General features: G+C 41.6%; 1 protein-coding gene across 1 annotated transcript; it reads right to left on the reverse strand.

Moving 5' to 3' along the window:
- Positions 1-1,813: 1,813 nt before the first annotated feature.
- On the reverse strand, positions 1,814-24,126 carry LOC144821679 (uncharacterized). The gene is made up of 10 exons (XM_078678905.1): positions 23,982-24,126; positions 22,824-22,882; positions 21,055-21,120; positions 20,244-20,318; positions 19,587-19,640; positions 17,005-17,070; positions 9,565-9,615; positions 8,921-8,944; positions 5,985-6,042; positions 1,814-2,019 (listed from the first exon to the last, which is right to left on the reverse strand). Exons 1-9 carry the CDS (start codon positions 24,028-24,030, stop codon positions 5,989-5,991), a joined length of 498 nt encoding a protein of 165 aa, XP_078535031.1. The 5' UTR covers positions 24,031-24,126; the 3' UTR covers positions 1,814-2,019; positions 5,985-5,988.
- Positions 24,127-27,742: the final 3,616 nt, after the last annotated feature.

Consider the following 27,742-nt stretch of genomic DNA (forward strand, 5'->3'; position numbering starts at 1 on the left):
ATTGCAATTGATCGATATCTGAACATTATTCTCTTTGTATAGAGAGTTGCAGTCAAAAGCTTCTTGAAGGCTAAAGAGCATCTATAATGTCCCTCTGCTGAGGGATTCAAAAAGATTAATATTTCAACAAATATGCTCATGTCTTAGAATGCATCTAGTACAATCCTAGTTCGAAATCTTCAACAAACCCATTTGTTGGTCCTCATGAAATGGTAGACATATCAACTTCACCAGTCAATTATTTTTTGTCAACAAAATATAATAATTTAAAGTGCGAAGCAGCAAATTCCAGCTATTGCCATAAAAAATCTGAACTTTTCTTTTAAACTGAACATCAATTTAAGCTTCACATTTAGGCAGAGTTTTATTCTTTTGCAATCCTAATTGCAATATGACACTCTTCTTTGAATTTGAAAAAGACCTAGGAACATCACTATCTGAGTTTTAGAAGTGATAATCTTAAAGAGGAGTCATTAATTGGGACCAGGATTACAATTACCATTCCTAGCACATTTTGTTCTTTAATGCAGGGGTCTCCAACAAAAGTATTAATGGCAAAATTAAAACAATCACATGTTGAGGGTGCGATAAAAATGAAGATGTTTATTTTTGCATGTGTTTGTTCATTGTCCAACAGTTTTGTGTTTGATGGAGTGAAATACAAGATAGAATGCAATACGTTGTGGAAGACAACCGAAAGTTGTTGCAAATTCTCCAATTCTCCTTGACCTAACACATCTAAAGATAAGGGTCCAATGTACTGATTGGTAAATTTCAAAAGTCCTTAATATGGACAAAAGAATGATCTTTAAATATTGGAAAATCAACAAAAGATAAATATAAATATTGTCTCTATTAAATGGTTTCTCTCACCTCCTGGGAGAAACTATCTTTTAAGCTTTAGCAAGACAAAAAGACCCTCATTTAATTATAGAGCAAATACCTTGAACTATATGAATAATATCTTATTGCCATTGTACATATCATCAAGGATTATCAAAGCATATTCTATGCATGTGTCCTGCTTCAAAAGAGGAGAGTATCAGCTATTAAAACAAATATTTAACTCCCTCAACATGAAAACCTGTAGACAAGAATTGATTAAATGTATAGAATGTGCAAGTATTCCAATTACATACCGGTACATAAATATGTTCATGATCATTAAAATGTGGAAAAAGCTAGTTAAAAGCAGCTACCTGTGAACCTTGACCTCCTACTTTATAGGAGGACAATGTTATACTTCTATTCTACTAGTTTATAAGCAATATATTCTTTGTAGTTTACTTGGTCATATGGCTATGATTTGTACCTATAAACCTGTTTATGTGAAGTTTCTACCTCATTCTTATTGCCTCTTTTTAGTGTGTTGATCCATTTCGGTTAAGTCATGTATTTGCACCAAGGGTATATTAGACCTAACGGGTTAAATAAATTTGGCTTTTTTAAAGATTTATACATAACCCTATCTATTAATACATTGTTTAAGCTTAAGCACTTTGAAATGTTATTCCTGTAGTAACTTAATATTCTTGATCAGGCATTTTTTGAAAACTGATTTTTCAATGTTCTTATATTATGTCTTTATTTTATGGTATTATTGCTTTCAGTTTTCTTTTTTCTCACAATGTGTGCACATGTCATGAAATATATCTGTATATTGTAAGATTTATTTTTCGGAATCATACAAGGACATTTTATTCATTCAAGTTATCAACAGTTCATTTAAGATTCTCACTTCTTGTACACTATTTTATATAACCAAATTGTACAGTATCGATGTTAAGAAAAAGAAACCACAATTGATTCCAGATTAGGCAATCTTTGGTTAATTTATTGAAATCATTCAGAAAATGAAAACAGAAAAAGCAGAGCATTGAGATCACAATTTCTGAGTTAGTGCAATCTTAGGCACTATATTGCTTTTCAAAAAATGGCAAGAGAGGCAAAGAGATTATTCCGAAAGTTCCATTTCTGTAGAATCATTCTGCAGGAACATACATCGGGCCCACTGATCCTCTAAAAAAGAAATGGAAATGACAATAATTAGAAAGGTGTCTCTGGGAAGAAAGCTCTGAAGAACATAGGCTGAAGATAATCGAAACAAAGATCTAGCTTAGAGTTTATTCATTGTACTTTGTTATTCTGTGTAAAGGTCCAATGTACATTTTGCTTTCTTATGTCAGCAGTGATCACAGCTCAAACTGGAATGATGCACCCTACTACATGACTCATTCATCATTTGGTAATAGGTTTTTGTATTTTTTTGAAGAATGTAATGTGAATTAACTATGAATTTGCGCAAGCACTGTTGAGTATGATGAGAAATGTTGTGATCCATAAATCATAAACCATAGGTCATAAATCATATAATATATTCCAAAATTAAAAATCTCTCAAATAATAATTCCATTAAATTTATCAACCTGGTGTAAGAAATAATGTTGCAAATAACACTGATACACAGGTGATGTGCATTAAGGACTTACTTCAGAGATAATTCCCAGTATGGCAAAGCACATTAGACATGGAATAAAAATATGTCCAAAGTGATAACACTAAAATGGATGAAACTATAGCTACTTCAGATCAGATCAGCAACATCTTTATTCAGATAGTCAAATAGCCATGACAAAAGTTGGGTTAAAAATAATTTATAATCATTATAATTTCAGCAGGTCCATTTTAATCAGGGGGCATTGTGTGTCATGCCCAAACAGTGTTCTAAGGAATGATCCTACATGTACACATGTCTCCAGATCCGTCATTTGAATTAAAAACTAAAAGCCTCCCCAAAGTTCCGAATATTGTGCTTTTTAATGAGCGGAAGTAGAAAGTGCTTTGTTTATTGCAAATAAATTCACTAAAAAGTGCAAAATGCTGCATAGTCTGATTAGAGCTCCCGTCACAAGGGCAAAGGCACATATCAAGATATGATTAGTAGCCCAGGGGGAAACATAATTGATATTTTAACATGCCAACCCTAAATCAAAACAGCAAACTTCGTTCCCACTGCCGCCTCACTAAATAGAGACATTTAGTAGGAGTGGTAACTGCAACCGTACTCAAATAAACTGCCACAGTTGACTTCCCCCCATTCTCATTCAGTCTCAGGGTTCGCTCAAAGTAAAAACGGGATTGTTGCACAAATATTTTGTCTCCAATTGCAATACTTTCAGTATCTGTATAAATATGATTCAGGTCAGTCTTTCAAAGGGTAGACTCCACTCCTGCTAACCATGGGATTTGATGTCCACTTTCGCACTCCAAACAATCCTTAATATTGTCTCTCGCTAGAGTGGCCTTTGGATTCTTCCTTACCATAACTACTTTTTCTGGGCGATTGTGCAAGTTGTAATTCATTTGATATCTCTAGCCATTTAGTTTGACATTCCAATTGCTGTGCAACATCTAGCTCTAATCTACAATTTTTTAAAATATTTTTTTTTAAATCCTGGGTTTGCCTCAGCAGTTACCCTACTTTTGAATTACTTCCTCTTTCTCACCCTCTCGTCCCAATGCCCCTTCTCTTTAATTGAAATGCCTGGCATTCCACCTTATGCTGTTTATTTTTTCAAATCTATCAGTGAGGTGCTTCTTACACCCTTCTCTTAAATTATCTGTTAGGACTAAGTACTTACTAATACCTGTTCGATTTATTCCAACATTATCTACCTTCATACACTTCTCTGTTTACTTTCAGCAGCTGACAGTTTTGTTTCTCATTTTTGTACATTTTGATTCTTCCACACCCATCCAACCATTTACTGTCTATGAAATTTCACTGTTGGGCAAACTTTAATTCCAAAGAATTATTTGAGCTTATTTTATCATAATCAAAATTCCTTACTCAATATATTCCGTGTGGTACCTGCAAGATTTAGTTCTGTTCACTGAAACACTTGCAACTTAATTATCAAACAGCACACATGAAAGTATTGCATCGAAAAACACAATATTGTTTAGTTATTCTAAAAGGTTGAATGACCTCAACCTAAATAAAAATAGTAGGAGATTTTAAAAGATGTGGTTTTTTTTTAAATCAAAAGGAAATATTTTTAGCTTCTGATTGTTTTTGTAATTAGCTGTGACTATCCTTAAATGTCTGATATTATAGGCCATGTGATGCTTAATTTAGGAAAGATAAGGAAACATCTCAAATGATTAATATCACCAGGGGACATTGGTCCACATGTTTAAAAAGCAGTAAAGGATTGAATCCCCAGATTACTCTCAGATTTTGAAGTATCAGGCACATCTTTGAATAGCAGACATGGTGATTGGTGGAACTCATTTATGGTCTAAATATAAATGCACATTGTGCATTCAGAACCAGGCGCCAGAAAATTGCTTATTTGTAAAAAGATAAGTGTGCCAACCAAGCTGCCAATAATAGTAACAACACAACTACTAACCATCACACTCCTACAAGTGTGAAAATTCAGACAACGTCAGGCTTCTAGAACTATAAGAATGGCTTGGGCAGCAGGTAATATTATTTTTTAATGTATATTGAATTCTTAATTACCTGTTGTTGTGGTCATCTCTAAATTAACCAGACAGTGCCACCTTGTACAGACAGTGGGCCAAATGTACAAACATTAGGAATGCCAATTTCCTAATCGCTATTCTCTCTGAACTGCAATTATGAAACCAGTATTCCTAATGTATGAAACTCACTGAGTTTCTTTTAGGGATTGCTGGTGGGTCGCGAATAGACCTATCTCATGAATATTAATGGAATAATCTCCCGTTTTTGGAGAGAGTGATAAATCAAGAGGAGAAAAAACCCACAGTATTTCCTTATCCGAGGTTACGTTTGGTGCAGAAAATACCACTGATTAATTTTGTTCTAGATTTAGCATTACAACCAAGAAATTGTAAGATCTCTCACTACCATCACTTATCTTGCAAAACTACTTACTAATTACATTTTAGGTTTCCTCTATGTAGTTTACTCAAACTGCCACCCAAATGAGTTTGGAAATGACCTCCCATGAATTGTTCCACATTTTGTGGCTCTATCTAAGTGGACAAATTGAGAGGGGCAAGATACAAACCCTATCCCAGATCCAAAGTGGTGCAGATCAATAATACACTCCCCCACAACTCCACCCTCCGCCAATGATGGTCTGTCCAAGTGGGTCCGAACATTAGAAGCGATGCGCTTGCCTCTGCACCGCAAACTTTGCTGCCCCCCTTTTTAAAGTGTCTGAGGGCTCCACAGGAGTTCTGTATGCAATATGCAATGACACCCAGCCTCGTGGGTCGATTGAAGGTAGAGTTGAGAGCAGACAACACAGTTTGATAGAGCAATGGATCACCCCAGTACTCCCATGAGCCATGCAGAGCACTGCGCTTTTGTAACAGCAGAATTTTCATATTGTTGTGAGCCGCTATAAAAGGCAGCAATGTCAAGGGGATTACTTCAGTGCACACGCCTCTTGTGCACTGGCTGCACATTACTTCATAGAGACCCGAGGCTTGAAGGGTCCTTATTCTGTGCTTCCAGTTCTTGGAGACATTTACACTGTGCACATTATAATTAAAGGCAATTTCAGATGCCTCAAAGAGCTTTCTAGATCCCATTGGCAGCCTAATACACATGGTCTAAGGATACTTGATCCATGTGCTAAATGGTTCATGTCACCTAGTTTAAGTGAAAGAATATCCACAAATATACACCCATGGAGAATGACAGGGCCTGTCGAATTTAATATACTGTCACACAGTCAGGGTAAAGCTGAAGCAGGTAATGCAATGTCACGTGGAAAGACTGTGGACATTTCCATACCCGTTCACACATGTTATTAATGTACTTGTCTATCAACATTCTAACATGATTTACAAGCAGAAGCGTTTTCAAGATGAGAATCAATCATCAATACCAAGGTGGCCTGGGCGTCTGTGAGTCAGAACAACCACTTGATGTCACTGCTGAGTTTACTGTAAAACTGAGTTTGAAATACGAAATATCTGTTTACCTTATTACACAAGTCCTAGTTTTGGGAGTGAAGGAAGATTCAGTTTTTCTAGCAGGTCCTTGAAAAGGGAAGAAAGAAGGATCTTTTCAAATGAAAATGTATCATAAAATAAATTGTGATACAAAAAGTTTGAGAATTTCACAGAGTTTGCTATTATAATCTTTGCACCATGCATCACAAACACATTGCAATTCCTATGTAGAACAACATAATATTAAAGTCGTTTTTGACTGTCATGTTAGTAGTCAGCAACTCCGAATGCATGTGGACGTTGCATGCAGTAAACACTGAGAAGAGAGGAGAAAGAGGAGGCGCTCCCCCAAAAGTCCCGATTTCTCATCATCTCGTCTGAGTGTGGTTTTGCCACTTTCAAGAGTTCAGTGAAGACCCCGTGAGACTTGAGGGGCACCCACCAATGAATGACGCCTCAACGCTTTCAGTCAGAATGTAGCATCTATCGCTTCCACGAGCTCATTCTCCCTGGGAACATACTCATTCCATCTAGAGCATAGGAGCCCAAACTCTGCACACTACGGACATGAGGGACAGACTGTCTATAGTATGACATAACATGTGTCTTCATGTGAACAGAAAGTCATTCCAATGCAGGTAATCTTGGTGTGAGCAGTTTACACCGTTTGCTGTACAGGAACAGCTCCATGCTGTAATTACAAGAATGAATGTAGAATCAAGAGGTAAACAAAAAAAGCCTGGAATTGCCAATTTAATTTACTAAATTGGTGACTCAGTAGCAAATGTTTGAACTCTCCCTCTTGCAAGCAGTTTTCTATCACGTTCACCTATGTCATATCTTCTTTTCACATCCCATTATTACACTTTAATATTAGTGGAATAGATTTATAATTTAGCCCTGGTTGAATTTTAAAGTTATGTGTACTTTCCCAGAGTGGTTCTATTTTCACGGAATTTTCATGTGACAACATTGAAAATGAGACTAGGACTATTGCTTCTACTTTCTTGAGCCCTGTTTATTTGTGTAAATCATTGAACCTTTTTCTTCAAGCACCCATTCCCAGTGCAGCCAGGGAAGTGTGAAGCACAAGAATTGGACATACAACATAGTCCCAAGTCAACACACAGAATTGCAATTTCCTGCGACCGATTGTGGAGGTGCAGTGTGACACCTAATGGAAGTTTGATTCTATGAATCACTGCAAGTCACTGTAACATTTTTGAGTTACTAACCTCTGCCATAAGGTTACTTGGTGCCGTAGACTTCTTGAGAAAGGCATTTGTCACTTTCAACCAATATCAGACGCTGAATTGCAGCATCAATATTATAAAATGTGTGCCTCCTGTGCAATACACACTCAGGTGCTGATTCACTAGAGGCCTGTGCCACTGAAGCGTCGCTTTTTATGACGCTCCGGTGACGCAGGTCTCTCAGTCATATCTATGAGACGATGCAAAGCCACCCTGTGTGGCTTTGATGGCCCTATAGATATGGAGTAAGGCAAGGCAGGGCAAAGCTCTGCGTTGCAATACTCTGCGTCAAGGAGGATTTCCCTGTGCGTTGCGGTGGGCGTTCCCATGTAGCAACCGTGGATTTTGACGCTGCCCTAGATTTTCGAAATCACATAAGCCTGAGGCAGCACCACAACCTTACGCCTCCCCAGAGCAGGCGTAACGAGGAGAAATGTTTTCCTTCCTCCCAGTTTTACCCTCTTTCCATGCGTGCTGCATCCTACAGCACACATAGAAGGAGGACAACGACTCCATTGATTTTTCCAGCACATAAACAATCATTCCTACAATGCACCATGTTACAAAAGTGCCTGCCTTGGCACAAGGTAGCCAAAGCGGCACCAGTGCAGTGGGAAAGGACAGGAAGGCACCGTATATCATTAATATGGCTATTTCTACCCTTTCCTTTTGATGCAGGGCAGCACAGTAAAGTGAATTACTGCAATGCCCCGCGTCAAAAACCTGTAAATGAGGCCCTCAGTGCTTACCATGTGGACGACTCCAACTTCATGTTATGCAAGGATCCAGTGTACCGCTCTGTTTTACTGAATTCAGGGCAACCGAGGTTAAGGATATTGTATGTGCTCTCAAAGGATGACTTTCAGAGGGAGCATGGGTACTTCCTGGGACCAACCATCGCAACCTCCAGTGCGAGCAGTTTCCTTATCACATGGCCATGCCCACCAGACAAAGAGTGGCCAGAGGAGCACTCGTGCCCAGTGCTTCGAAGACTGGCGAAGTACTTGGTATCTCTGATGGGGGGTGCAGTCTGACGCAACAAACACCCTCAAGATGGCCCCTCAAGTGTAAGGGCAACAGCCAGCATCATCTGACAGAAGAGGGGTTGAAGCAACTGCACATACAAGGTTGTGTGTGCTTAGGGGTATGTGCTGTAGTTATTGCAAACCAAGGCAAGACTTGGACAGGTTACAAAACATTCACATGCCCAAATCTCAACCTCGGCCATGGACAATTTGCTTTAATAGTGCCCCCTCTTGCTGCTTCTAGTGAGTTTAAGTGCAGAGATAGGTGCTGATGACATAAACCTCATCGATTTTTTAACGTTTAGGAATAATAAAGTCTAACTCCTACAGTGTGCTCACTCTCTGGTGATACACTTGTCATAAAGTTATTATGTTCAGAATGTGGAGTTCTCAAAAGTCCATGTTTAAAGACTCAACCAGATTCACAAATGCATTCATAACACTGAACTTGAAATGTGTTGGTAGTGTTACTGAATGCCACACTAAAAAGATAGCTGATTTTTCAAACTATCATGAGCTTCTTATAAGACGGGACTAAAATCTCTTCACTACGCAAAACACACATAACAAAGTTCTTACAGTGAAGAGAAATTCATCTGCTACCTTCCGAATATGAAGAAATGACAAAAAGAAACAGATCCCCTTGGGTTGAGGGGATATTAACAAGAAGAGCTGTTTTGAACTTACCGCAAGTTTTACCAGAAGGGGACCCTAGGGGACGAGAACATAGATGTGACTAGTGTAAATCTTTTGAAGATAAAAAACATAATTTAGAACCAAAAATACAATTTCAAGCGCTGGAGTCAATTACACAAAGATAAATTAATTCATAAGTATAAGCAGTAAGGAGAACAAGGTTGGACGTGGGCAAATCGAAAGAGGACGTAGAAAATTGGGAGACAGCAAGAAAACATAGGCCCTCCATTGGAGCATTTAAATGAAAGAAAAACTAGTTCTGCAAGCATTGTCAGCAGTGGAAGACTGCACGTCAACCAAATCAGGACACTGAGAAACTGAAATGTTACTTAGCAGGAAAGAATACAGAGGAAAGCCATTGAATCAAGAAGAGACAACTGAGATAGACAACAAAGCCACCCATCATGAGCAAAGCGCAAACCCAAAACCTACTATATTTATATTGGAAGCAATAGACCTGGTAAAAGCTAAAGTTGCCTGTATCTGAGATCTAAAAAACCACACCACAGAAACCACATAGAATTGGATCTTCAAAGAGGAGAAGTCATGGGATTCTGCTCTTGGGATTTGAAGACTGAATGAGGCTCTGAAGACATAGAAAGCCACTTTGAGATACATAACAATGAATCACTTACCAGGGCCTCACATGTAAATTCGAATAATGTTTCTTCAAGACCAAGTCCCACCTAAGACAATTGAGAAGTAATATAGTAAAATATCCTATTTTCAAAATGAACTGCATTGACAAAAGTACTAGTGACAAAAAATTGTCACACAATGTTATAATTTAAAATACTTCTTTTCATAACGTATTTTTATTTGCAGGTATACTCATACAGAAGAAATTATTGCTTTCTTTTTAGGTCTTGTCTGGGACAGTGCATGCACTGCTGCTTGAACGACATTTTGTTAGTTTGCAGAGGGCTTAGAGTAAGCATGGGCGGATTTTGCGGATCCACGATTCGCGGATTTGCGTATTCACGGATCGTGGATCCACAAAATCCGCGGATTTTGCGGATTTGCGGATCCGCGGATTTGGGGCGGGGCTTCCATGCGAGTGCACATGCCTCTTGTGTGTATAAAAGGTCAGAGACCGATCAGAGCAGCAGATGAAGATACAGAAGCTCCTGGCCACAGGAACAGCACGAGGATTGCGCTCGTGAAAGTCAAGGATGCAAAGGCCTCTGTCCAGCATCACAGCTGATTTTCGATGGTATATTTGGGAAGAAGGCACATCTGCCCAGCCTTGACAACGCTCACGATTGTTTTTTGGGCCGATGAATGAGTCACTGAATTTAAGCTTCAACTAGGGCACATGCTTAATTGATATCTGTAAGTGCTTCCGGTTGAGGTTTCATTTTTGTGCCAGGACCATCGTGCCAGAATGAACCCTGCCCTTCATATTTATTCAAGAAGATGCCACCGTTTTGTGCCATACCTCTACTCAACTGGAGTACTTTCTACTGGATAATCAGTAAGTGCTACCTCGTTGGGTAAATGTATAGTGCTTTTACTACACTACAGCTGCCTAAAGTGCCAGAGAGTTGTTTACAGCGACCAGGTGTGTGTTTCTATGCAATCGCGCCGAAGGGCGCAGGGGTCCCGTGAGTGAGCTATCATAGTGGGTAAATGGCGGGAAGACGGTGCACACCGCGAGTGTGTGGGCGGGGCCAAACAGACGGGGCTTCCATGCGAGTGCACATGCCTCTTGTGTGTATAAAAGGTCAGAGACCGATCAGAGCAGCAGATGAAGATACAGAAGCTCCTGGCACAGCACGAGGATTGCGCTCGTGAAAGTCACGGATGCAAAGGCCTCTGTCCAGCATCACAGCTGATTTTCGATGGTATATTTGGGAAGAAGGCACACCTGTCTGGCATGTTGCAACTATTTTACGATGGCGTCGGCAAGCTGCCAGCGCCATCCTAAAATAGTTACTAAATTAGCTTCAACAGGAAGCTCTAATAGATAAAATAAAGCAGGTGCTCGAGCACCTGCTTTATTTTATCTATTAGAGCTTCCTGTTGAAGCTTACTTAGTAACTATTTTAGGATGGCGCTGGCAGCTTGCCGGCGCCATCGTAAAATAGTTACAACAGGCCAGCAAGGCTTGAACTTTTGCCCCCGGAATCCGCCGCTCGCGGATTTGCGAATTCACGGTAAATTCGCGGATCGCGAATTTACCGAAAATTAGCAAAATCCGCTAGCGTAACGCATTTTGCGCTCATGCTTAGCTTAGAGCCCACTCATTGCGTACCATGGTAAATGGACATTCGTCCTTCTACCCCCCTCCCCTCCATGTCTTTGCATCCGCCCTCCCATCTTTGTCGATGCTTGGTTATTGTGTTGTGGACAAATATGTGCATCTTCTAGCTGGGCCTTTGTCATGCCTCAGGCCAGATGAAGCTCTAATACTTGGCATGATCCTGGGACCCAAGCACAGCGAGTCCATGTCACTTAAAGAAACTCTTTGGGACAGTGGTGATTGGATGTGCCTTGTGTAATTATGCAGTGTTCTGATTGCTTCCGGAACTCTAACCCTTACCCATAAAATCCACTTGAGACCGGCAGCTCCAGGAGCAGACAAGGCCTAGCAAGATTGCTTAAGGCCCGCAGCATGTAAGTAGTGAAAGACAGTCATAACTGAGGTCCAGATGGCGACCCACAACCACTGACCTGGGTATATGCCACTGCACCTCCTGCATTACTGATAGCTCCTGAAACAGATACACTTCTGATTCAGGGTCCATCTTAATCCATTCGAAGCACTGAAATCAGATCTGTGTACCCCATAGTGCTTTATCCAAAACCAACTTTACTACATGCTGAGAACTTATAACATCAGACGTGATTGAGGGTCGAGGCACTGCATAAGATCACACATTTTGAACCCGGTAGATGCCATCAAGCAACAAGTTCTACTCATTGTAGCTCTAGCTGTGCAGAGTTGTATGAGAGAGTGGAAAACACAAGTCTGTTGCAAGCATCTACTCTTCATTTGCCAGTATACTGAGATCTGTTCAGAAATAAAAAGTCTGAGGTCAGGGAGGGATGGGCCCTTCATGCCTGGGCAGTGAGCTCCAGATGCTTGGCATGTTACTCGTTCGGCTGAGGCATCTGTGTTCTGCCCGTTCATGTGTTTTTTGTTTCCCTTTGACCACTTTTCACAGCGGCGGGGAGGAGGAAGTGGGGCTGGAAAGTATTTGTTTATGTCACACTAGTTTTCCAGTCTTGCCTACCGTATGTTGGCGATTTTCTTACCCAGCCCCTTCCACCCAACCTCTGTTGTCCATGTTTCCCCACCTCCTCCCACCCACTGTTGTCGGTGTTTCCCCATGCTCTCTCTCCCCTGCTTTGTTGGCAGCTTACTGCCCCAGCCCTTTCCACCCATTCTCCATTGCTTGTGCTCTTCCCCATTGTCTCTTGTGAGTCCTCTCCTCTACCATTGTCCTTCTCTCCCGCCCTCCTTCCCTCTGTGTTCCCCTAACCCATCAACCTACTCTCCCATTGTTTTTATTTAGTAAAAAAGTGCATTCGCTCTGGCGTGTCATCGCACATTTCTTTCTATACAGCCCTGCTGTTGTATAGGATGGCTAAAAATCATTTCTAAAGGCAATAGCTCGAATAGGTGAGACCTATTGGCTTTGCCAATGCATATTGTGCTATGTGTAAGGTAACGAAACAGACTTTCTGGAGGCTTGATCTCCACTTTTTGTCCCAATTTCTGCCCCGTATGATACCAAGTTTATGTAAGACAGAGTGTCCATTAATGGCTGCAGCACTGGTTGAGCCACCCTGTGTGTGACAATGCACAAAATGGCTCCCGGTCGGCCATTGCAGACTGGAAGGGCAGTGGGAAAACTCCTAGTTCGACTATGCCATTCAAACCAATGGCAAAACCCCGACTTTCCTTAACAATAAATGGAAGTCTCCCCTAAGGAAGGCCTACCGAGCCTTAAGGCTGGGAGCTGAATATTATTAGGATAGGTATTTTTACATATATGTCCTAGCAGCATCACTTCAAAATTGTTGTTTTGCTGACGAAAAGTTAGAGCCCCATTGGCTAACACAGGGTTATCAGCTGAATTCTCAGGACAACTGAGATGAGTACTGTAAGGTGCCAAATTAATTTTGGCATTAAATCCAACTTGATGCTCTGGTCAAAGTTAGTGTCACTATTAAAGAAATGCAACTTTAAAAAGTTGCCACTCTGTGCCCCAGTTTGATCAGTCACATGGTCACTGACCACCAGACAGCTTTCTGCCCACCTGGGCAGTGGTGTGAACAACTCCTAGGCTTCGGAACAATAGCAGCCTGCTGCAGGGCGAGGTGCCACCTCACCTTCACAGAAGTCATTCAAGACGTTAGCCCAAAAGGAAAGCGTTAAAGGCGAAGCCGCCTTTGGTGTGCAAATGGTGATTCACACTCCTGGGGGGCTGCCCTTTGTTCAGGTAGACAGGGTGGTGATGGGGACAGAAAGGGAAGTCCAGTGCCCAAACTGGTTTTGCCATGTGCGTGTAGCTCACAGGTAGGCACACCTCTAGGGTGGGCTACCAAGCTCCTCACATCCGAGGAAGGGTTCAGACATCTTGAGATTGGGTAAAATAGTGCCATCTGGGAATGCTAGATGTTATACATAGCCCTAACGTTGTCACCAAGAAAGAGGGGACCTGGTAGTCCTTTGGCTAGTGACCGCATTATCCCCCCAGGGAACTTTCTGGGAATAAATATGGCACCCTGGCTTCCTGAACTAGAGATTGCATCAGAACTGGAGAAAAGACTGAAGTACTGCCATGCAGACCTTTGGACTTGGCAAAGAGATGTTGCGCCATGTGCTGGACCGCACTTGCCACGTCTTGGGCTAGTGAAGAGAGAACTGTGCCTCTGGTTCCTTGCTCAGGAAAATGTTTCTCCCCAGCTCCAGCCCAAAGAAGTGACTCCAATTGTCAGTCAGATGACTTCCTGGAACCAACACCAGGGACATGAAAAGCTGAAGTAGCCCAACTCTGCAAGTCAATACCCACTTCAGGAGAATCCCCAGAGACCGCTGGTGGGGAACCCAAGAGACCAATCAACAATTGTCAAAAGTTGCACCTGAGTCAACTGGACCCAGGAGTATCATCTAAGTCCAGGTTGATCACCCAAGAGGGACACCAGCCTCTGCCAAAGGATACTGCTGGCACCGAGATGGACAGAAAACAGTAGCCCAGCCACAGTTGCCCTTCTGTGGTCGCAAATAGAACTTTGAGGAACCCTAACTTCTGTGGCTAAAGTCACCTCATCTGGCATGTGGACTGAGGAGTAACCACAAAGGCTCCCTCATAGACCGCATAGCACCCGGAGCATCGTTGAGCATCTTCCATCTCATGATTTCGCAATCTCAGGGCCACTCTGTTGAAGTCTATGGCGGTCATGCTGTAAAGTTTGGAACTGGACTGGAAAAGCTTATGTGTCCAGGTAACTGTACATTGGTTACTGACCTCCTAGACCTTATCCTTGTCGGATTTTGTCATCCAAGACGCGTCAGAATAGTCAAACTCAACTCTTACAAACTTTTCAAAAGTTTTACAGTTACCAATGCTTCTTTGTGGTAAAAATAAGATTTACGTTTCCTTAAAAAATCTGTATCTCCAGAACCCTGTGATTGATTTCCTCATTTTGCTCTCTAAAAATGCATTTAACAATTCCCCATTTTTATAAATTGGTGTCAGATTTGTTTCATGTCATGTGGCCTTTTAATTTCATTGTTTGGAACTGTTAGATGCTTTACCCTAGTTCCTTTGTGGAAGGCTTGATGTTCGAGGCCATACTTACCCAGGGTTGAGATTAAGGTTGTACAAATGAGTGTGACTGGACCCATGACAGTTTTTTTGAGTACTATATTCTATAGTAAGGCCGCACAGCCATACCATATAATACACCCAGATGAGTCACAGTATTAAACATATATGTGCACAGATAAAACAATATTTTAATTCCGCGTTAGTTTCAAATACTTTAACAAGAATGCCATAAACATAGCCCTCATCTCACGTTTTTTTGTCTTTTACAGGAAAGTACATGTGTACACCCAAAGCTCATCCACATGGGAAAGGGTGTACCACTGTCCCGCACAGGAATGAGTGGGAAGGTATCCAACACTCACAAAGAGAGAGGGGCTACTTCTGGGTGTCACAGCAGCAGTCACAGAGGAAGGCCAGAAGCACACAGGATTCGCATATGAGTTCTTTCTACCTTGACGGTGTGATGCAAGCTAACACACTTGCACTGCGTGAGTGTTGGCGTAACCTATTTTATACCAAACCATTTGTTAAATAAATAATAAATACATTTAAATTGGATTTTTGCAATTGGTGGGCCTAGAAAACACTTTCTTCTCCCAAGAACGTCCTGCAGCAGGTGCGTACCTGAGGGAGAACATCCTTTTCAATGCAACTTTTACCACGCAGTGCCTTTACGACGCAACTATTACAACGCATGTCATTACAACGCATAGCGCTGGGGGGCGCTCTAGGATAGGGAATAGATTTAATTTACTATCCAACACCTTCCCTACTATCCACGGGGACTGGAGTTGGAATAGTAAATTAAACTATTCACTATCCAGCACCTCAAAGCACTATGCGTTGTAACAGCATGCGTTGTAAAAACTGCGATGTAAAGGCATGCGTGGTAAAAGCATGCGTTGTCATGTCATACATCCATACCTGAGACATACATATGCAGGAAGGGCTATGCAGCCCTTGAGCTGTCCACTCTGCCCTCCTGCAACATATGTGTCCCGTTTGTCATCGTGTTCCGCAGTCTGGGTGCACATCGGTGCTGCATAATGAGTGGTCTACAAATGTGCACTCAGCTGATTATACCAGGAATCCATAGTTATTATCTCTGAATATTGCTTCCTTAGCCTGACTCACAAAGCTACTATTTATCTGTGAGTAGGAATGTGTTACTGCTGGAAGTGGGAGAGAGGGTCACACCAAGGCCTGGAATAAAACACTTCTACTCACAGGAACAGCTCTATGCGAGGACCTGTGCTGGTGATACTAGTCTTTAAACTGTCATTTTACGTCTTAAATAATTAATATATGGGCACTTGACATCAGATGTTTTAATGGCATGCTCTAGGTGGTTGACCTTAAAAATGCAGAATTTACATCATTGGCTAGGGGGCTGATTTACATGCTGGTGGTAAGGAGACTCCATCGCAACAATGACAGAGTATCCTTAGCGGCAGCATAATGGCCCGCACGCTCGATATAAATGTAGGCGGACCTTTGGCGTAACCACAGTGGAGACTCCTCTGTCCCTGCCATGGTTACTCTCGTCTGATAGCCCAACCACCAGGATAACATTGGCGGTAAGGGGCATTTTTTGGTATAAAAAAAAAAGCTGAAAACCCACTTTCAAACTCAACAAACCATTGACAGGAACCATTGTGACGTATTCTCGACCTGCCAAATTATAAATCGACCCATTCGTGATCACTAGGAGAATGTTTAGAGTAATACAACAAATGCTGCTGTAGGCTGATATATATATTTTATTGCCTTGCTTGGAAGGAAAGGGGGCATCACCCAACGGAAAGGGACACATGATTTTGTCTCATATTAAATTCAACCACAAGGACTCCTTTTGACCCCCTTATGGTGTCCCTGGCTGCTGAGCCTTCGCCTGGCATACACCTTTGTCCTTCTTTAGCAGTGGCAGGGCTACAGTAAAGGGACTGGGTATTTGACAGCAAACTGTTAGAGGGATCCTAACCTATTGTAGGGCCTTCAGTTTTACACACAAAAAACTGCAATACGTCATATTTTAATACCAATACTGACTATGCAAAGCAGGACAGGGAGTGAGGCACTGATAACGATCCAATAAAAAAAATGTTATGCTGGAATTGTAGGTTGTTGCCTCTTCAGATCGTCCATTAAGCCACATGCAGACTTCCCGGTACTAGGCTTGCTAGACACTTGCCTTGTTGTGATTGGTTAATAATGGAATGCAGTACCTAGTCTCATTTACTGATACGGAGGAAATACAATCCAAAGCAGACATTGATTCTAACCGTCTCATCTTACCAGGATATCTCTGAGGGGACCCTCTAGTTTCTTAAGCACATCTCCAACTTTTGCAGTTATTTCTTCCTGAAACACAATTAATGACATAATTAGAAAAGACAATGTTCTCTTAGAAAGTACTAATTCAAAACGATATAGCACTATTTAGCTTATAAATTATATTTTGCTCTTTTTACTGTCTAGCACAACTTCAGATTACCAAGAACTTGGTATTAAGCATCTTGTCCCCTCACTGCTTAGTCCAACACATTGTATTTGCTTTTCGGCCCAATATTAATAGCACAAACAGGCTACTGCTTAAATATTTGCTGTTTATTGAGCATCAAAAACTCATCCCAAACAGTTTGACTTCTTCATGTTTGTTGCACAGGGCACACCTTTTTAGGAATGTTTGCTGGTTGCACCACCTAGAACAATTCATATATATATAAATATATATAAGGTGGGTCTGGTGGCCACTGCAGCATGGCTCATGTACAAGCTATGACCTGCTATCATTAATTTAGGGAGGCATTATTTGGGTGGAAGACGGAAAAACCTTTCAAAACGTTTTGAATAAGTTAAACAACTATGTGTGCTATCACTCCCGATGAACAGCAGTCTCGCGAGGCTCCATTTAATCATTTGGAGAAGTTGCCTCCATCTGTGTCACTACTGAGTGCTGTCAAGGTGTGAGGACAGTATGATAAACAATGGGGTGGGTTCCAATGGCACAATGGGAGTGTAGGCACTGCTGTGGTATGCAGACCCCTCGTGCATTTAATTGTGCAGTGTAGTATGATGTAGTGTAACTTGACCTCTGGTTCTAAGAGGCAGGCAGAGTCATCTGGGGTGACGTATGGTGTGACCTGAGAGTACACGGTGTTCACGTGTGTTGAAAAGCTATGTCCAGAGAGCACGTTTGGCTGCTATCAGCTTCATGTTGCACTGTGAATGCTTTTAAAACGGAAGAAACCTCATCTCCAGCTGATAATTTAGTAATTTGAGTTGTTTCTCCCCTTACTTTTAGGGTAATCACCACTCTGTCGGTGCAAGATTTCCCACCATGGACGAGAATCTAAATTGTCGTTTCATGATAACGGAACCAAACACAGGAATAATAAAAAGGCCAACCTACAACATTGACCCACCACTACATCGGTGCAATATGGATGCGCCAGTGTTTTGGCCCCGCAGGGATGATAATGTCCTGCTGTCCCAGGAGTCCCCTTTACATGCTGCTCTATTTTGAAGAAGAGTGCTTGGTTTTAAAGGCGCGTAGTGTAAATCCGCTCCGCCACACCTCACCAGTCGAGAGAGACAGGGCTGTGCTGGTAGCCAGTGTTTCACCCAGAAGCTGGCGTAGTTTATACGCAGGAGAAGGAGTTTCTGTCAGACTTCACCCTAATGGTTGCATTCAGAGGGTATGCCTCAGGCAGATCATAATATACTGGTTGATTTAAGACTATGAGCTTTAGGACTCCTTGTTTGTATTCTGAGGCACTCGTAAGGGAAACAGTCAGCCAGTGACTGGTAATAGCAGACATAAAGGCAGAAAGCTAGTGAACGATATTTTAGAGCAGTGCATCCGTGGACCTGATCCCCTAGTGTTCCACCACGTTTTGCTGACTACATTCTGAAACTGAAGAGTCACCCCAGAAATGATGTCAACTCGCGTTCTCTGGCATAACTCTTCCCTCCTTAATGTACCTAATGAACCGCCTCAGTTAAAGGTCCCCTATACTTGAATGAGGAGCAGCTAGTGTGAGGCAGGGAATGCTTTTAAGAAGATGTGAGTGTGCCTTTAGACTCTGGGGGGCATATGTACAAGCCCCTATCGCCACCACAATGTCACTTATATCGACGTTGTGGTTATGAAAGCCTTAGTTACAAGGCAGCGTTAAGACACTTAACGTGAATTAATGCTGCCTTGTAAATAAGGCCCCCTTTCACCAATTCATTTTGACGCTGCCCCCTATGTGCAAGGGTGGCGTACATAGGAGGCAGCGTCAAAATTAAGACCAGGTAAAACCTGGTCTTAGTGCATTATTTCTCCTCGTTTTTGCTTTTTCCATGTGTGCTGCCTTGTGTAGCACACGTGGAAAAAGCAAAATATCACGGATTGTTTATGAACAGAAAGGTGTGCCTTCCTGTACATAAACAATCCTTTAAAAAAATGCCATTTTGTGATTTGCATGTGTGCTGCATGAAGTAGCACACATGACAGTGACATAATGGCCTTTTAGGATTGTTTATGTGCTGGAAGGGACACCTTCCTACACATAAACAATCCTCCGCTCTACTCAGACCCCCTTACCCTCTGGTGCAAGGTTGCCTGTATCGGCACTAAGTTGCTGCACTTAGCGCCATCGCAGGGGGAAACGCAAGACTGCACCACATTCTTTTAAATATGGTGCAGCCTTACATTTCAGAAGTGGCGGAGATAGGCGTTAAGCCATGAAGGCTAACGCCTCTCTCCACCACTTCCATGTACATATCCCGCAGGGTATGAGAAACTGCACCACATCTGCAACTCTCGAGTCTGAAGGGGGCCATTGCTAATCCACAATGAACAACGCTCACCATTAGACCCTAAGACTTACCACTGTTTCATGTCCTTTCAGCAGAAGCTCATCAATGTTGCAGCCAAGTGTTGTCTGAATGGTGAAGGAAAGAAGTTACAATATAAAAATTTCATACACAAGTAACCTCAAATATTCAGAAATGAGAAAGGCTAAGAGGGTTTTATTGTTCTGGTCACTTTTTTTACATATTCATAAATATTTAAGCTGAATAAGAGAAGATGCTACACTTCATAGTGTATATAATGTGTGATACATCAGTGGATAGTCTCAGGCCATGGACAGGCCCCATTCTTTATTGTGTCCAGATTTAATCCTATTCACAGCTGAAGAGCACGCCGGCACCAACCTTTGATACCAGTGTGCTTGATGGTACCCCAAACTAGAAATGTGATGCTTGCCAACCACTGATTGTGCCAGTCTATGTCCAGGGTAGTCTGGCATCTAGATGTGATCAGAAAATATATTAACGAATGAGCCCATTCGACCTGATCTTAATATAGGGGCTGGAAAACCCAAATGTGTACATGCATACATTCAAATACTAGTAGTATCCAGGACCACAGAGAGTGTATGTTTACAGTAACATGAAAGACGCTTTTGGCATTTCCGCATTCTCAGTAATGTCAGATTGATAGAAGAGTGAGATAGAAGACATGAGAGGCCACTAATACTTACCAGCGCCTTATTTACTTTCTCCACCATTGCTTTCCATTCCTCCAAACTACATTTATTATCTGTTCCCTCCACTTTCTGGAACGAAATATGAAAGAATCATGGATACAATCTACATTGGCCTCTTTGTAGGTGAGTTGAACTGACAATAGCTAGTTGGCTTTGAAAGTCATTCTTTGGATTTTAAGAGTCCTAGAGGAGGGCGCATTTTGGCTACTGTAATCAGTGCAGGGAGAATAATGCTTATGTGGATAGGGTATTAGGTTGTGGGGTAGGGTGATATGCTCATCAATTAAATCAGAATCTCAAGCAGTAATTGCCTTTGAAATAGAAAAGATGTCGGTAATGCGGATGGGGGAGACAGCAAAGGTATATTACTCAAATCCTTTGGAGATCCCTGGAGTCCAGGGAGCACATACATGCATTGGAAGGGCTAGAGTGAGGCTTGGGTGCTTAGATATTAGATGGGCCACAGCACAGAGATAAGGCCTCTTTGGATCCTGATACCATGTTCAAAATGCACTTACCAGTGATACCCTATTAACACTGAGGTGGAAGTTGAGCTCCTCAAAATAAAACACAGACACCAGACTAACATGAGTCAGTCAGAAATGCAGAGAGGCATTTCCCCCAAATGTATACTGATTTATGAAATAGAAGTTTCTTGGTGGGTTGGGGATAGAAACCTGGTATCACTGAGTAGATTGGGAAGATGGAAACAGAGGAATACCAGAAGGGGAAAGACTGACAGCATTGCATGTTCTGAACAACAACCCACTCAATTATAAGAGCATCAATGTGACATTGGCTGTACCTGACAATGTTTATATGAGCAGAGAAGATCTTTCACACTCTTCAGAACTTCCACCAGGTTTTTTTTCTGTGTGGGAAAAGAATGTCAACAATATATGTTAGGAATTTCTTGTGTAAGAAACATGATGCCACATTTCTCATTTCTAGTTCACTCAAACTCATCTGCAGTCCACAGAAAATTATTCTGATCTTATATGGACTAAACATATTCTTCTCCAGTCTCTCCTCCAAGTAGCCATCCATAGTTTTAATGTTTCTACCTATGGACGAATCTCGCAAAGGTCCTACTCCAAAGATACAAATGTGCATAGTTAGGTAAGGAGCATGGATGAATGTTTCTGTACTTCAGGGACATCCATGGCATACACCACACGGTACTACAGTACACGTCATATGCTTCAATTATTAAAGGTTATGAACAGGGGATTACCACCCTGAAAAAGTTGACGGCTCATGCACAACCCTCAATGTTGTAAAATGAGATCGCATAGGCCGGGCCATTTTGTAATTTCTCTAGAGCATGCAGGCCAATTGTTCATTTTACTAATGTGTTTATACATAAAATATTGTAATATTGAATTAGTGACTCACAACTATTTTTTTTATCTTCTACTGCTGTAACTAATATATATCATGGAATGACATGGATTCTCCCCAGCTTACTCTCTATGCTTCGTGATGTAGAGTCTAAACTTCAAACCATTAACAATGTGCTCATAAGTAGTTATGCATTCTCAACCTGGAGTGAACTCTGTACACAGCTGTTATCCACTTGTTCCTTGGGTGTGTCTCTATGGTACATTCTATCGCTACAATTTTGATTCCAGCCTCCACAGACCGTAACAGAATCACTCCCCATCAGGAGACCTCAATGGTACATTCTGGCGTCTCTCACTTGGGATTAAACAGGTTGTCTGAAATGTTACAGCATGACACTAAGCTAAAGGTTGAAATTATATATATATATATTGAATAACTATATATTTTTATGTTACTTAATGATCTTAGCGTGGAACAATATTTTTTTTCGAAATCTTTGTACTTACTTCTATAAGTACAGAAAGACGATATTTTTTTTAACAATATTTTTGACACAATATGTTTGTTACACAATATTATTTTTTCAGATATTGTGACAGTGATCCAGGCTCACATCCACCCCAATTAATATCCCACTTTCTTACACATTTCATATAAAATAACTGAGAAAACATTTCACAACACACAAGCAATAATTGATCTAGATTTCTGGTCAAATATTCTGCTGCAGTTTGGCAGGTGAAATAAAATGTATAGAAAACCCCAAACTGCAAGATACTTTCTCATACAATGCACATGGTCACAAATGACAGGTAAGTGACAGAATCAAATGACAATGTAATGTTCCGTTGTAGTTTATAGCTGCAATCATACTTCCGAGTCTGAGTTTGAGTAGGGATTGGAATTCTGATATATGTGATATTTATACCTCCCCACTGATTTCCCCTTACAGATCTGACAAAGTAAAAAATGTATTTGGGGAAGAAGTACAAAGGCAAATCATATTATTTGTGGTGCAATAAATATATGATCTGCATGTAATGCCTAATTTCTAGAGCCAAAATTTGGATAAGGAGTTATATTTTGCACCTAGGAAATTGTTCACTTCCAAAGAGACATAAGGCAAAAGAGGGGTTAACTTAAGAAATGTTTGATGCTGTGGGATAAGAAATCATTCAGCAGTCTGAGCTCCGAACTTAAACTAGCATCACCCCTCCATGACAAACTTACCAGAAGCTCTAAATCACACTTAGGAAGAGGATTCGGTTTGGAGTCAGGGGTGGCAGAAGCTGAAAAAAATGAATAGTAAAGAACAATTTAAAAAAATTTGGTATTCTCAATCTAGGAATTTTACCACAAGTAAAATGGGCTCCAATGAAAACATTGAGAAGGAATGGTCAAATAACATTATATCTCAGAGCATTCCAGCAGGGAAGGCTCCTTCAGCTAAGTCAGAGGAGCGTCGACCCATTGGTTTCAGCACAGCAAAAAAAAAGATAATAACATGCTGTTACTATCATTTTACTTTTCTGTGCTGAAGCAGTTCGGCGAGGTGGGGTGGAGCTGGGTTGCTCACAGAGCAGGGAGAGGAGTGGTTGGGGCACTTTCTAAGTGCTCTTGATGGTTTGGCAGGCCATCTTGGACTGGCCAAACATTCATGCGCACTTTGCATGTTCTCCACCGGGCTATAATACACAGCCTGGGAGGAGAAGATGCCCAGGCTCCCGCTGCCTGTCTGAGCGCTGAACCACGGTGCTCAGACCAAACAACAACACTGCTGACAGCAGCGCTGTGATTGGCTATGGGGAGTCTGGGAGCCTGTGTGCTTTTGGTCCACACAGGAGCAGAGAAGGGAGAGGATGGAGGAGAGGCAGCTGCCGGCCAGCCAGCAGGTAAGTGCTCTTTCTTTTTCTTTTTAACCCCCCTTCCTCCCTGCACCACTACTACTGGCCAGGAGCAGCCAACAGTGCGTTCCAAAAGAATGTTCAGACATTGACAAATTATATCACTTTTCACTTTTATTTAACAAGCTTCATTCTCTTGATCTTTGGTGTGACAGGCAAATAATACTGCCACCACACACATAAAATGTTAAGGACAGCAGATCAATCACAATTAAAAAAAACTTTGGAAACTGGTGTTTTATGGAAAGGCGCTAGATGTCCACAGGGGCTGTTAGAGTAGCAGAATACAAATGCGATTACTTGCATACACATATGTGTTTCATGGAACAACTCCTGTCTTGAATATTTGGTGAGGTGGCAACTCCATATTTAGCTTGTCAATGTACTGATAAAGATACTCTCGCCTTAGCTATTATATACGCATTAATATACATTTCACTATATTATTGTTTGAACTCCTTAGGGCCCTCCTGTGTATACTCACCAAAGGTGGTGCTGAGGGCCACCAGCACAAAAATAGTTGCAATCTTCATGGCTAAGCGAGGCTTCTTCTTCAAGACTTCTGTGGCAGGGTGAGTTCAGGTTTGGAAAGCTGTCTGCCGGTCCCCTTTATTTATACTAGAAGAAGCCTCTCGACTCCTCCTACAATGTCACAAGACACCTGGAATGTTCTTGTGCAAGTCGTTCTTAGCACAAAGACTGTGAAACAGTATTTTAAGGGTGACCTTTACACTTCCTCCAATTTTTTATCCAAACTTTTCCCTTTGGCACAAATTGAAGGAGTGGTTGACAAAAACTCTTTGTTCGATGTTCCCTCTGAAATACACATGTGTACAAAGAGGGTTAACTTTAAACATGGAATAATGCCATGACAAACGGATCTGAATTCTGGACGGGACATCCGTGTACCCGGCTCATCATCTGCTCAAGGGCATTTAATATTGTTTGAGATGAATGAAGTCATTGTACATTAACTGTTGAATGAGACTCTTTAATTTCGCCTGCTGTACTCACTGGGGGGTATATTACCAAGCAATAGCGATAATTATCGCTATTGCTTGGTTAGAGACAAAATTTTACCGCTAAGCTGCGGCGATTTTAATCTCAGATAAACCTTGGTATTACCAAGGTTTATCGCAAATGCGATAAAAAACGGCCGCAATGCATGAATATCGCTGAAAAGTCCGCGATATTCATGCATTACCGAGCTAATGCTCTTAGCCATGTTATCCACCTCCCATTGGATAACATGGCTAAGAACTGCTCAGGGCAGGTGTTAGCATTTGGAGATATTCGCGCTTAGCGCGAATATCTCCAAAAGTTGGTAATAGGAGATAGCGATGTTAGCGACTGTTTCCAGTCGCTAACATCTTGGCACGCCCACTTTGCATATCATTAGTGATAAATATCACTGACATGCAAAGTGGGGCCCAAGATGGTCGCTATCTCCTACTAGCTGTCGCTAACTGGTGTTAGCGACAGCTAGGTAATAGGGAGATAATTTTATCTCCGCTTTCTTGGCTTTTAAAGCCAAAAAAGCGGAGATAAACCCCCTTGATAATATGCCCCTTGATTCTTTCAGTAACAGGTGAGTTATGCACATAGGTTTTCTGGGTAGCATCGGATTCAAGTATGCAGCTTCTCGGGGTTACAGTACTCTTACACTTACGTTCTCTGGAAAATTGAGGATTTGAGCACAAATAATTTCAGGGTAGCATTATGCCCCACAAACTGTTTGGTTAACAGAATAAATACACATAGTTTCTTTGAATAACAGGATCATACACGTATCATCTCTGAGGGATCTCTAGCAAAAAGGTCTTCTCGTTAACAATGGAATTGTGCACAAATATTTTTGAATATAAGTTCCCTGGGTAACAATATTTATACACGTTTTCTTTTAAAAAAGTGAATTTATGCACAGAGCATATCCAGCGAACAAACTGTTACCGCTTGTATAGGTAACAGGATATATGCACTCATGTTCTCTAGTAAAAGGTTTTTCGTCATAAGGTCTGTGGGTAACAACGTATTTATGCACATTATACACATTATACCCAATTTCTCTTATGTAGAGGTCAGGGCCCTTCTTCAGGAAAAATACTCAGAAATCACATCTTTCTTTCCACCAATTAAATGGGAATATATAGTTATTTAGATAGTGCTGCTAGATTGTTGATATTAAATAGATTAACGTGAATAACAGCATAACACAAACGGAGCAGGGGGCTAGCATGGTGCCACAGAAATAAAAAAGAAAAACCTATAGGAAACAATAAAATATTACAGATTAGAGATGCTCATTGAAAACGACATTGTGTTATTAGTTGGGAGGGGCGAGAGTCTCAATCAAATTAGAAACACAATCCTTGTCAGGGAGAACCACAAAAGTCACTAAATAAACCTGTGCTTACCTTCTGGTAGCTTGGCACAAAAGCAGTCAAACTTAACTTAGCAGTAATGTGTAAAGTATTTATGCAGCACTCAAACAGTAATGAAGTAAAAACACAAGAATAATCTGAAACCAATTTAGAAAATAAGAGTATTTTTTAATAAATAAAATTACACCAAAAGTCCAATCAGTGGAACCAGATATATGATTTTTTTTAAAGATTCTAGTGAAACCAGTACCAAAACGCACAAAGTGCCAAGTGTGGATATTTGGTTGCTTTAGACATGGTCAAAATCACAAGCTTTAATTGACCGCGATGCAGCTCGAGCCAGATACAAGAACAAGTTTGGCATGTTAAGAATTGTACCTTTTGTCTTTGAAGGGAAGCCGGCAAGGCTATGTCTTGCTCAGCCTCAGTTCCAGTGAAGCTTTCAGCTACACAGTGAGGCCTTGAGGGTCTTCGCGTCACTTGCTGTCACAACTGGTAGAGGTTTTCAGGATTTGTGTCGTTCAGCATAGGTTCCAGGGAAGCCTTCGGTTTGGAGCTGCGCTGCTTTGCGGAGCAATGTGTTCCTTTGTGTCAGATCTGGTGGAACCTTCAGTTAGGCAGGAAGAAGTACGCTCTGACTTCAGGCAAGGTCCAGGACCTGGAGGGAGGCACTTATCGTTTCAGGACTAAATCCCACAGATGGGAGCAAAGGTACCATGTCAGGCTCAGTGGTGCTGGTCATCTGGAAAGCAGGAGCAGCACGAAAGACCTCTAGAAGCTTGTTATGTTACTGTAGCTAAAACAGGACAGGATGTCAGCCAAAAGATCTCTAAAGTCTCTTATGGGGATCCTTCTTTCCTTCTTCAGACAGCAGGACAGTCCTTCTTCGGAATCTTACACAGCTCCAGGAGTGATCTGATTAGAGGATCTGACGTTGTCATTGGTATCCCTATTGTGTGCCTGTGGGTGAGGGATGCCTCCTTTTTCTAATCTTCCCTCTTTCATTGGTTTAGCTCCAATCTGTCCGGGTGACAAAGGGCCGGCCGGCCAAAGGATGAGCTATATTTGTCTGTGGCTGGATAGGCAGCCCTTGGAAGTCATTAAGGGGGTGGTCAAGCCCTGAGGCTAACCGCCGTTGAAGCTCTGGAAGGACAGAGTACAGTTCTCTAGGACATCCTGCTAAGGAGAGCCATACCCTGCTTGTGAGAAATTGGGTTGCTGGTTGAAGGGCATATGAACCCTTCTCAAGCAGCAGCGGCAATCCCTGTCAGGAAGAACCACAGAAACGTACTAAATTAACCTGTGCTTAATACTCTGGTAGCTTGGTAATAAAGCAGTCAGGTTTAATTTAACACCTTGACTGCGGCGCCGTAGCCGCGCCCTGTGCTGGACATTCCAGAACAGGGCGCGGTCGTGACGGAACCGTTCCGTCATCAGCACAGCTCAGCTGTGACTGATGACGGAACGGTTCCGTCACCAGCATCGAAGGGGTTAAAGGTAACGTGTAAAGTATTTAGGCTGCACACAAACAATAATAAAGTGAAAACATAGCACAAAAGAAATCCCACATCAGTTTAGAAGAATAGAGTACATCTTAATAAAGGATTTGACACCAAAACAAAAAAAATCCAATCAGTAGAACCGTAGATATGCAGTTTCAAAGATTTAAGGTAAGTATTGCACCTAAAACATGGTTATTTGGTCAAGCGAGACCAGATAAAGGTCACAAGTTCAGATCAACCGTGATGGAGCATGGGCCAGATACAAGGACCAGGTTAGCCCCACAAGTCATGGTGGAGGAGGCCGTGGAGGAGCAGGGAGAGCGCCGTGGATGGACGTCGCTGTAGCCTGAAGAGCATGCTGG

This window comes from Lissotriton helveticus, chromosome 1_1, assembly GCF_964261635.1.
Source record: "Lissotriton helveticus chromosome 1_1, aLisHel1.1, whole genome shotgun sequence".
NCBI lineage: Eukaryota > Metazoa > Chordata > Amphibia > Caudata > Salamandridae > Lissotriton > Lissotriton helveticus.

Bases quoted from the DNA above. Each gene is read 5' to 3' on its own strand.
- LOC144821679 (XM_078678905.1), bottom strand. From the start codon at position 24,030: ATGAAGATTGCAACTATTTTTGTGCTGGTGGCCCTCAGCACCACCTTT. The intron at 22,883-23,981 runs GTGAGTATACAC...CATTTTTTTCAG, and splicing joins GGCCCTCAGCACCACCTTTG to CTTCTGCCACCCCTGACTCC. The intron at 20,319-21,054 runs GTACAGCCAATG...ATTTCGTTCCAG, and splicing joins GCTCATATAAACATTGTCAG to AAAGTGGAGGGAACAGATAA.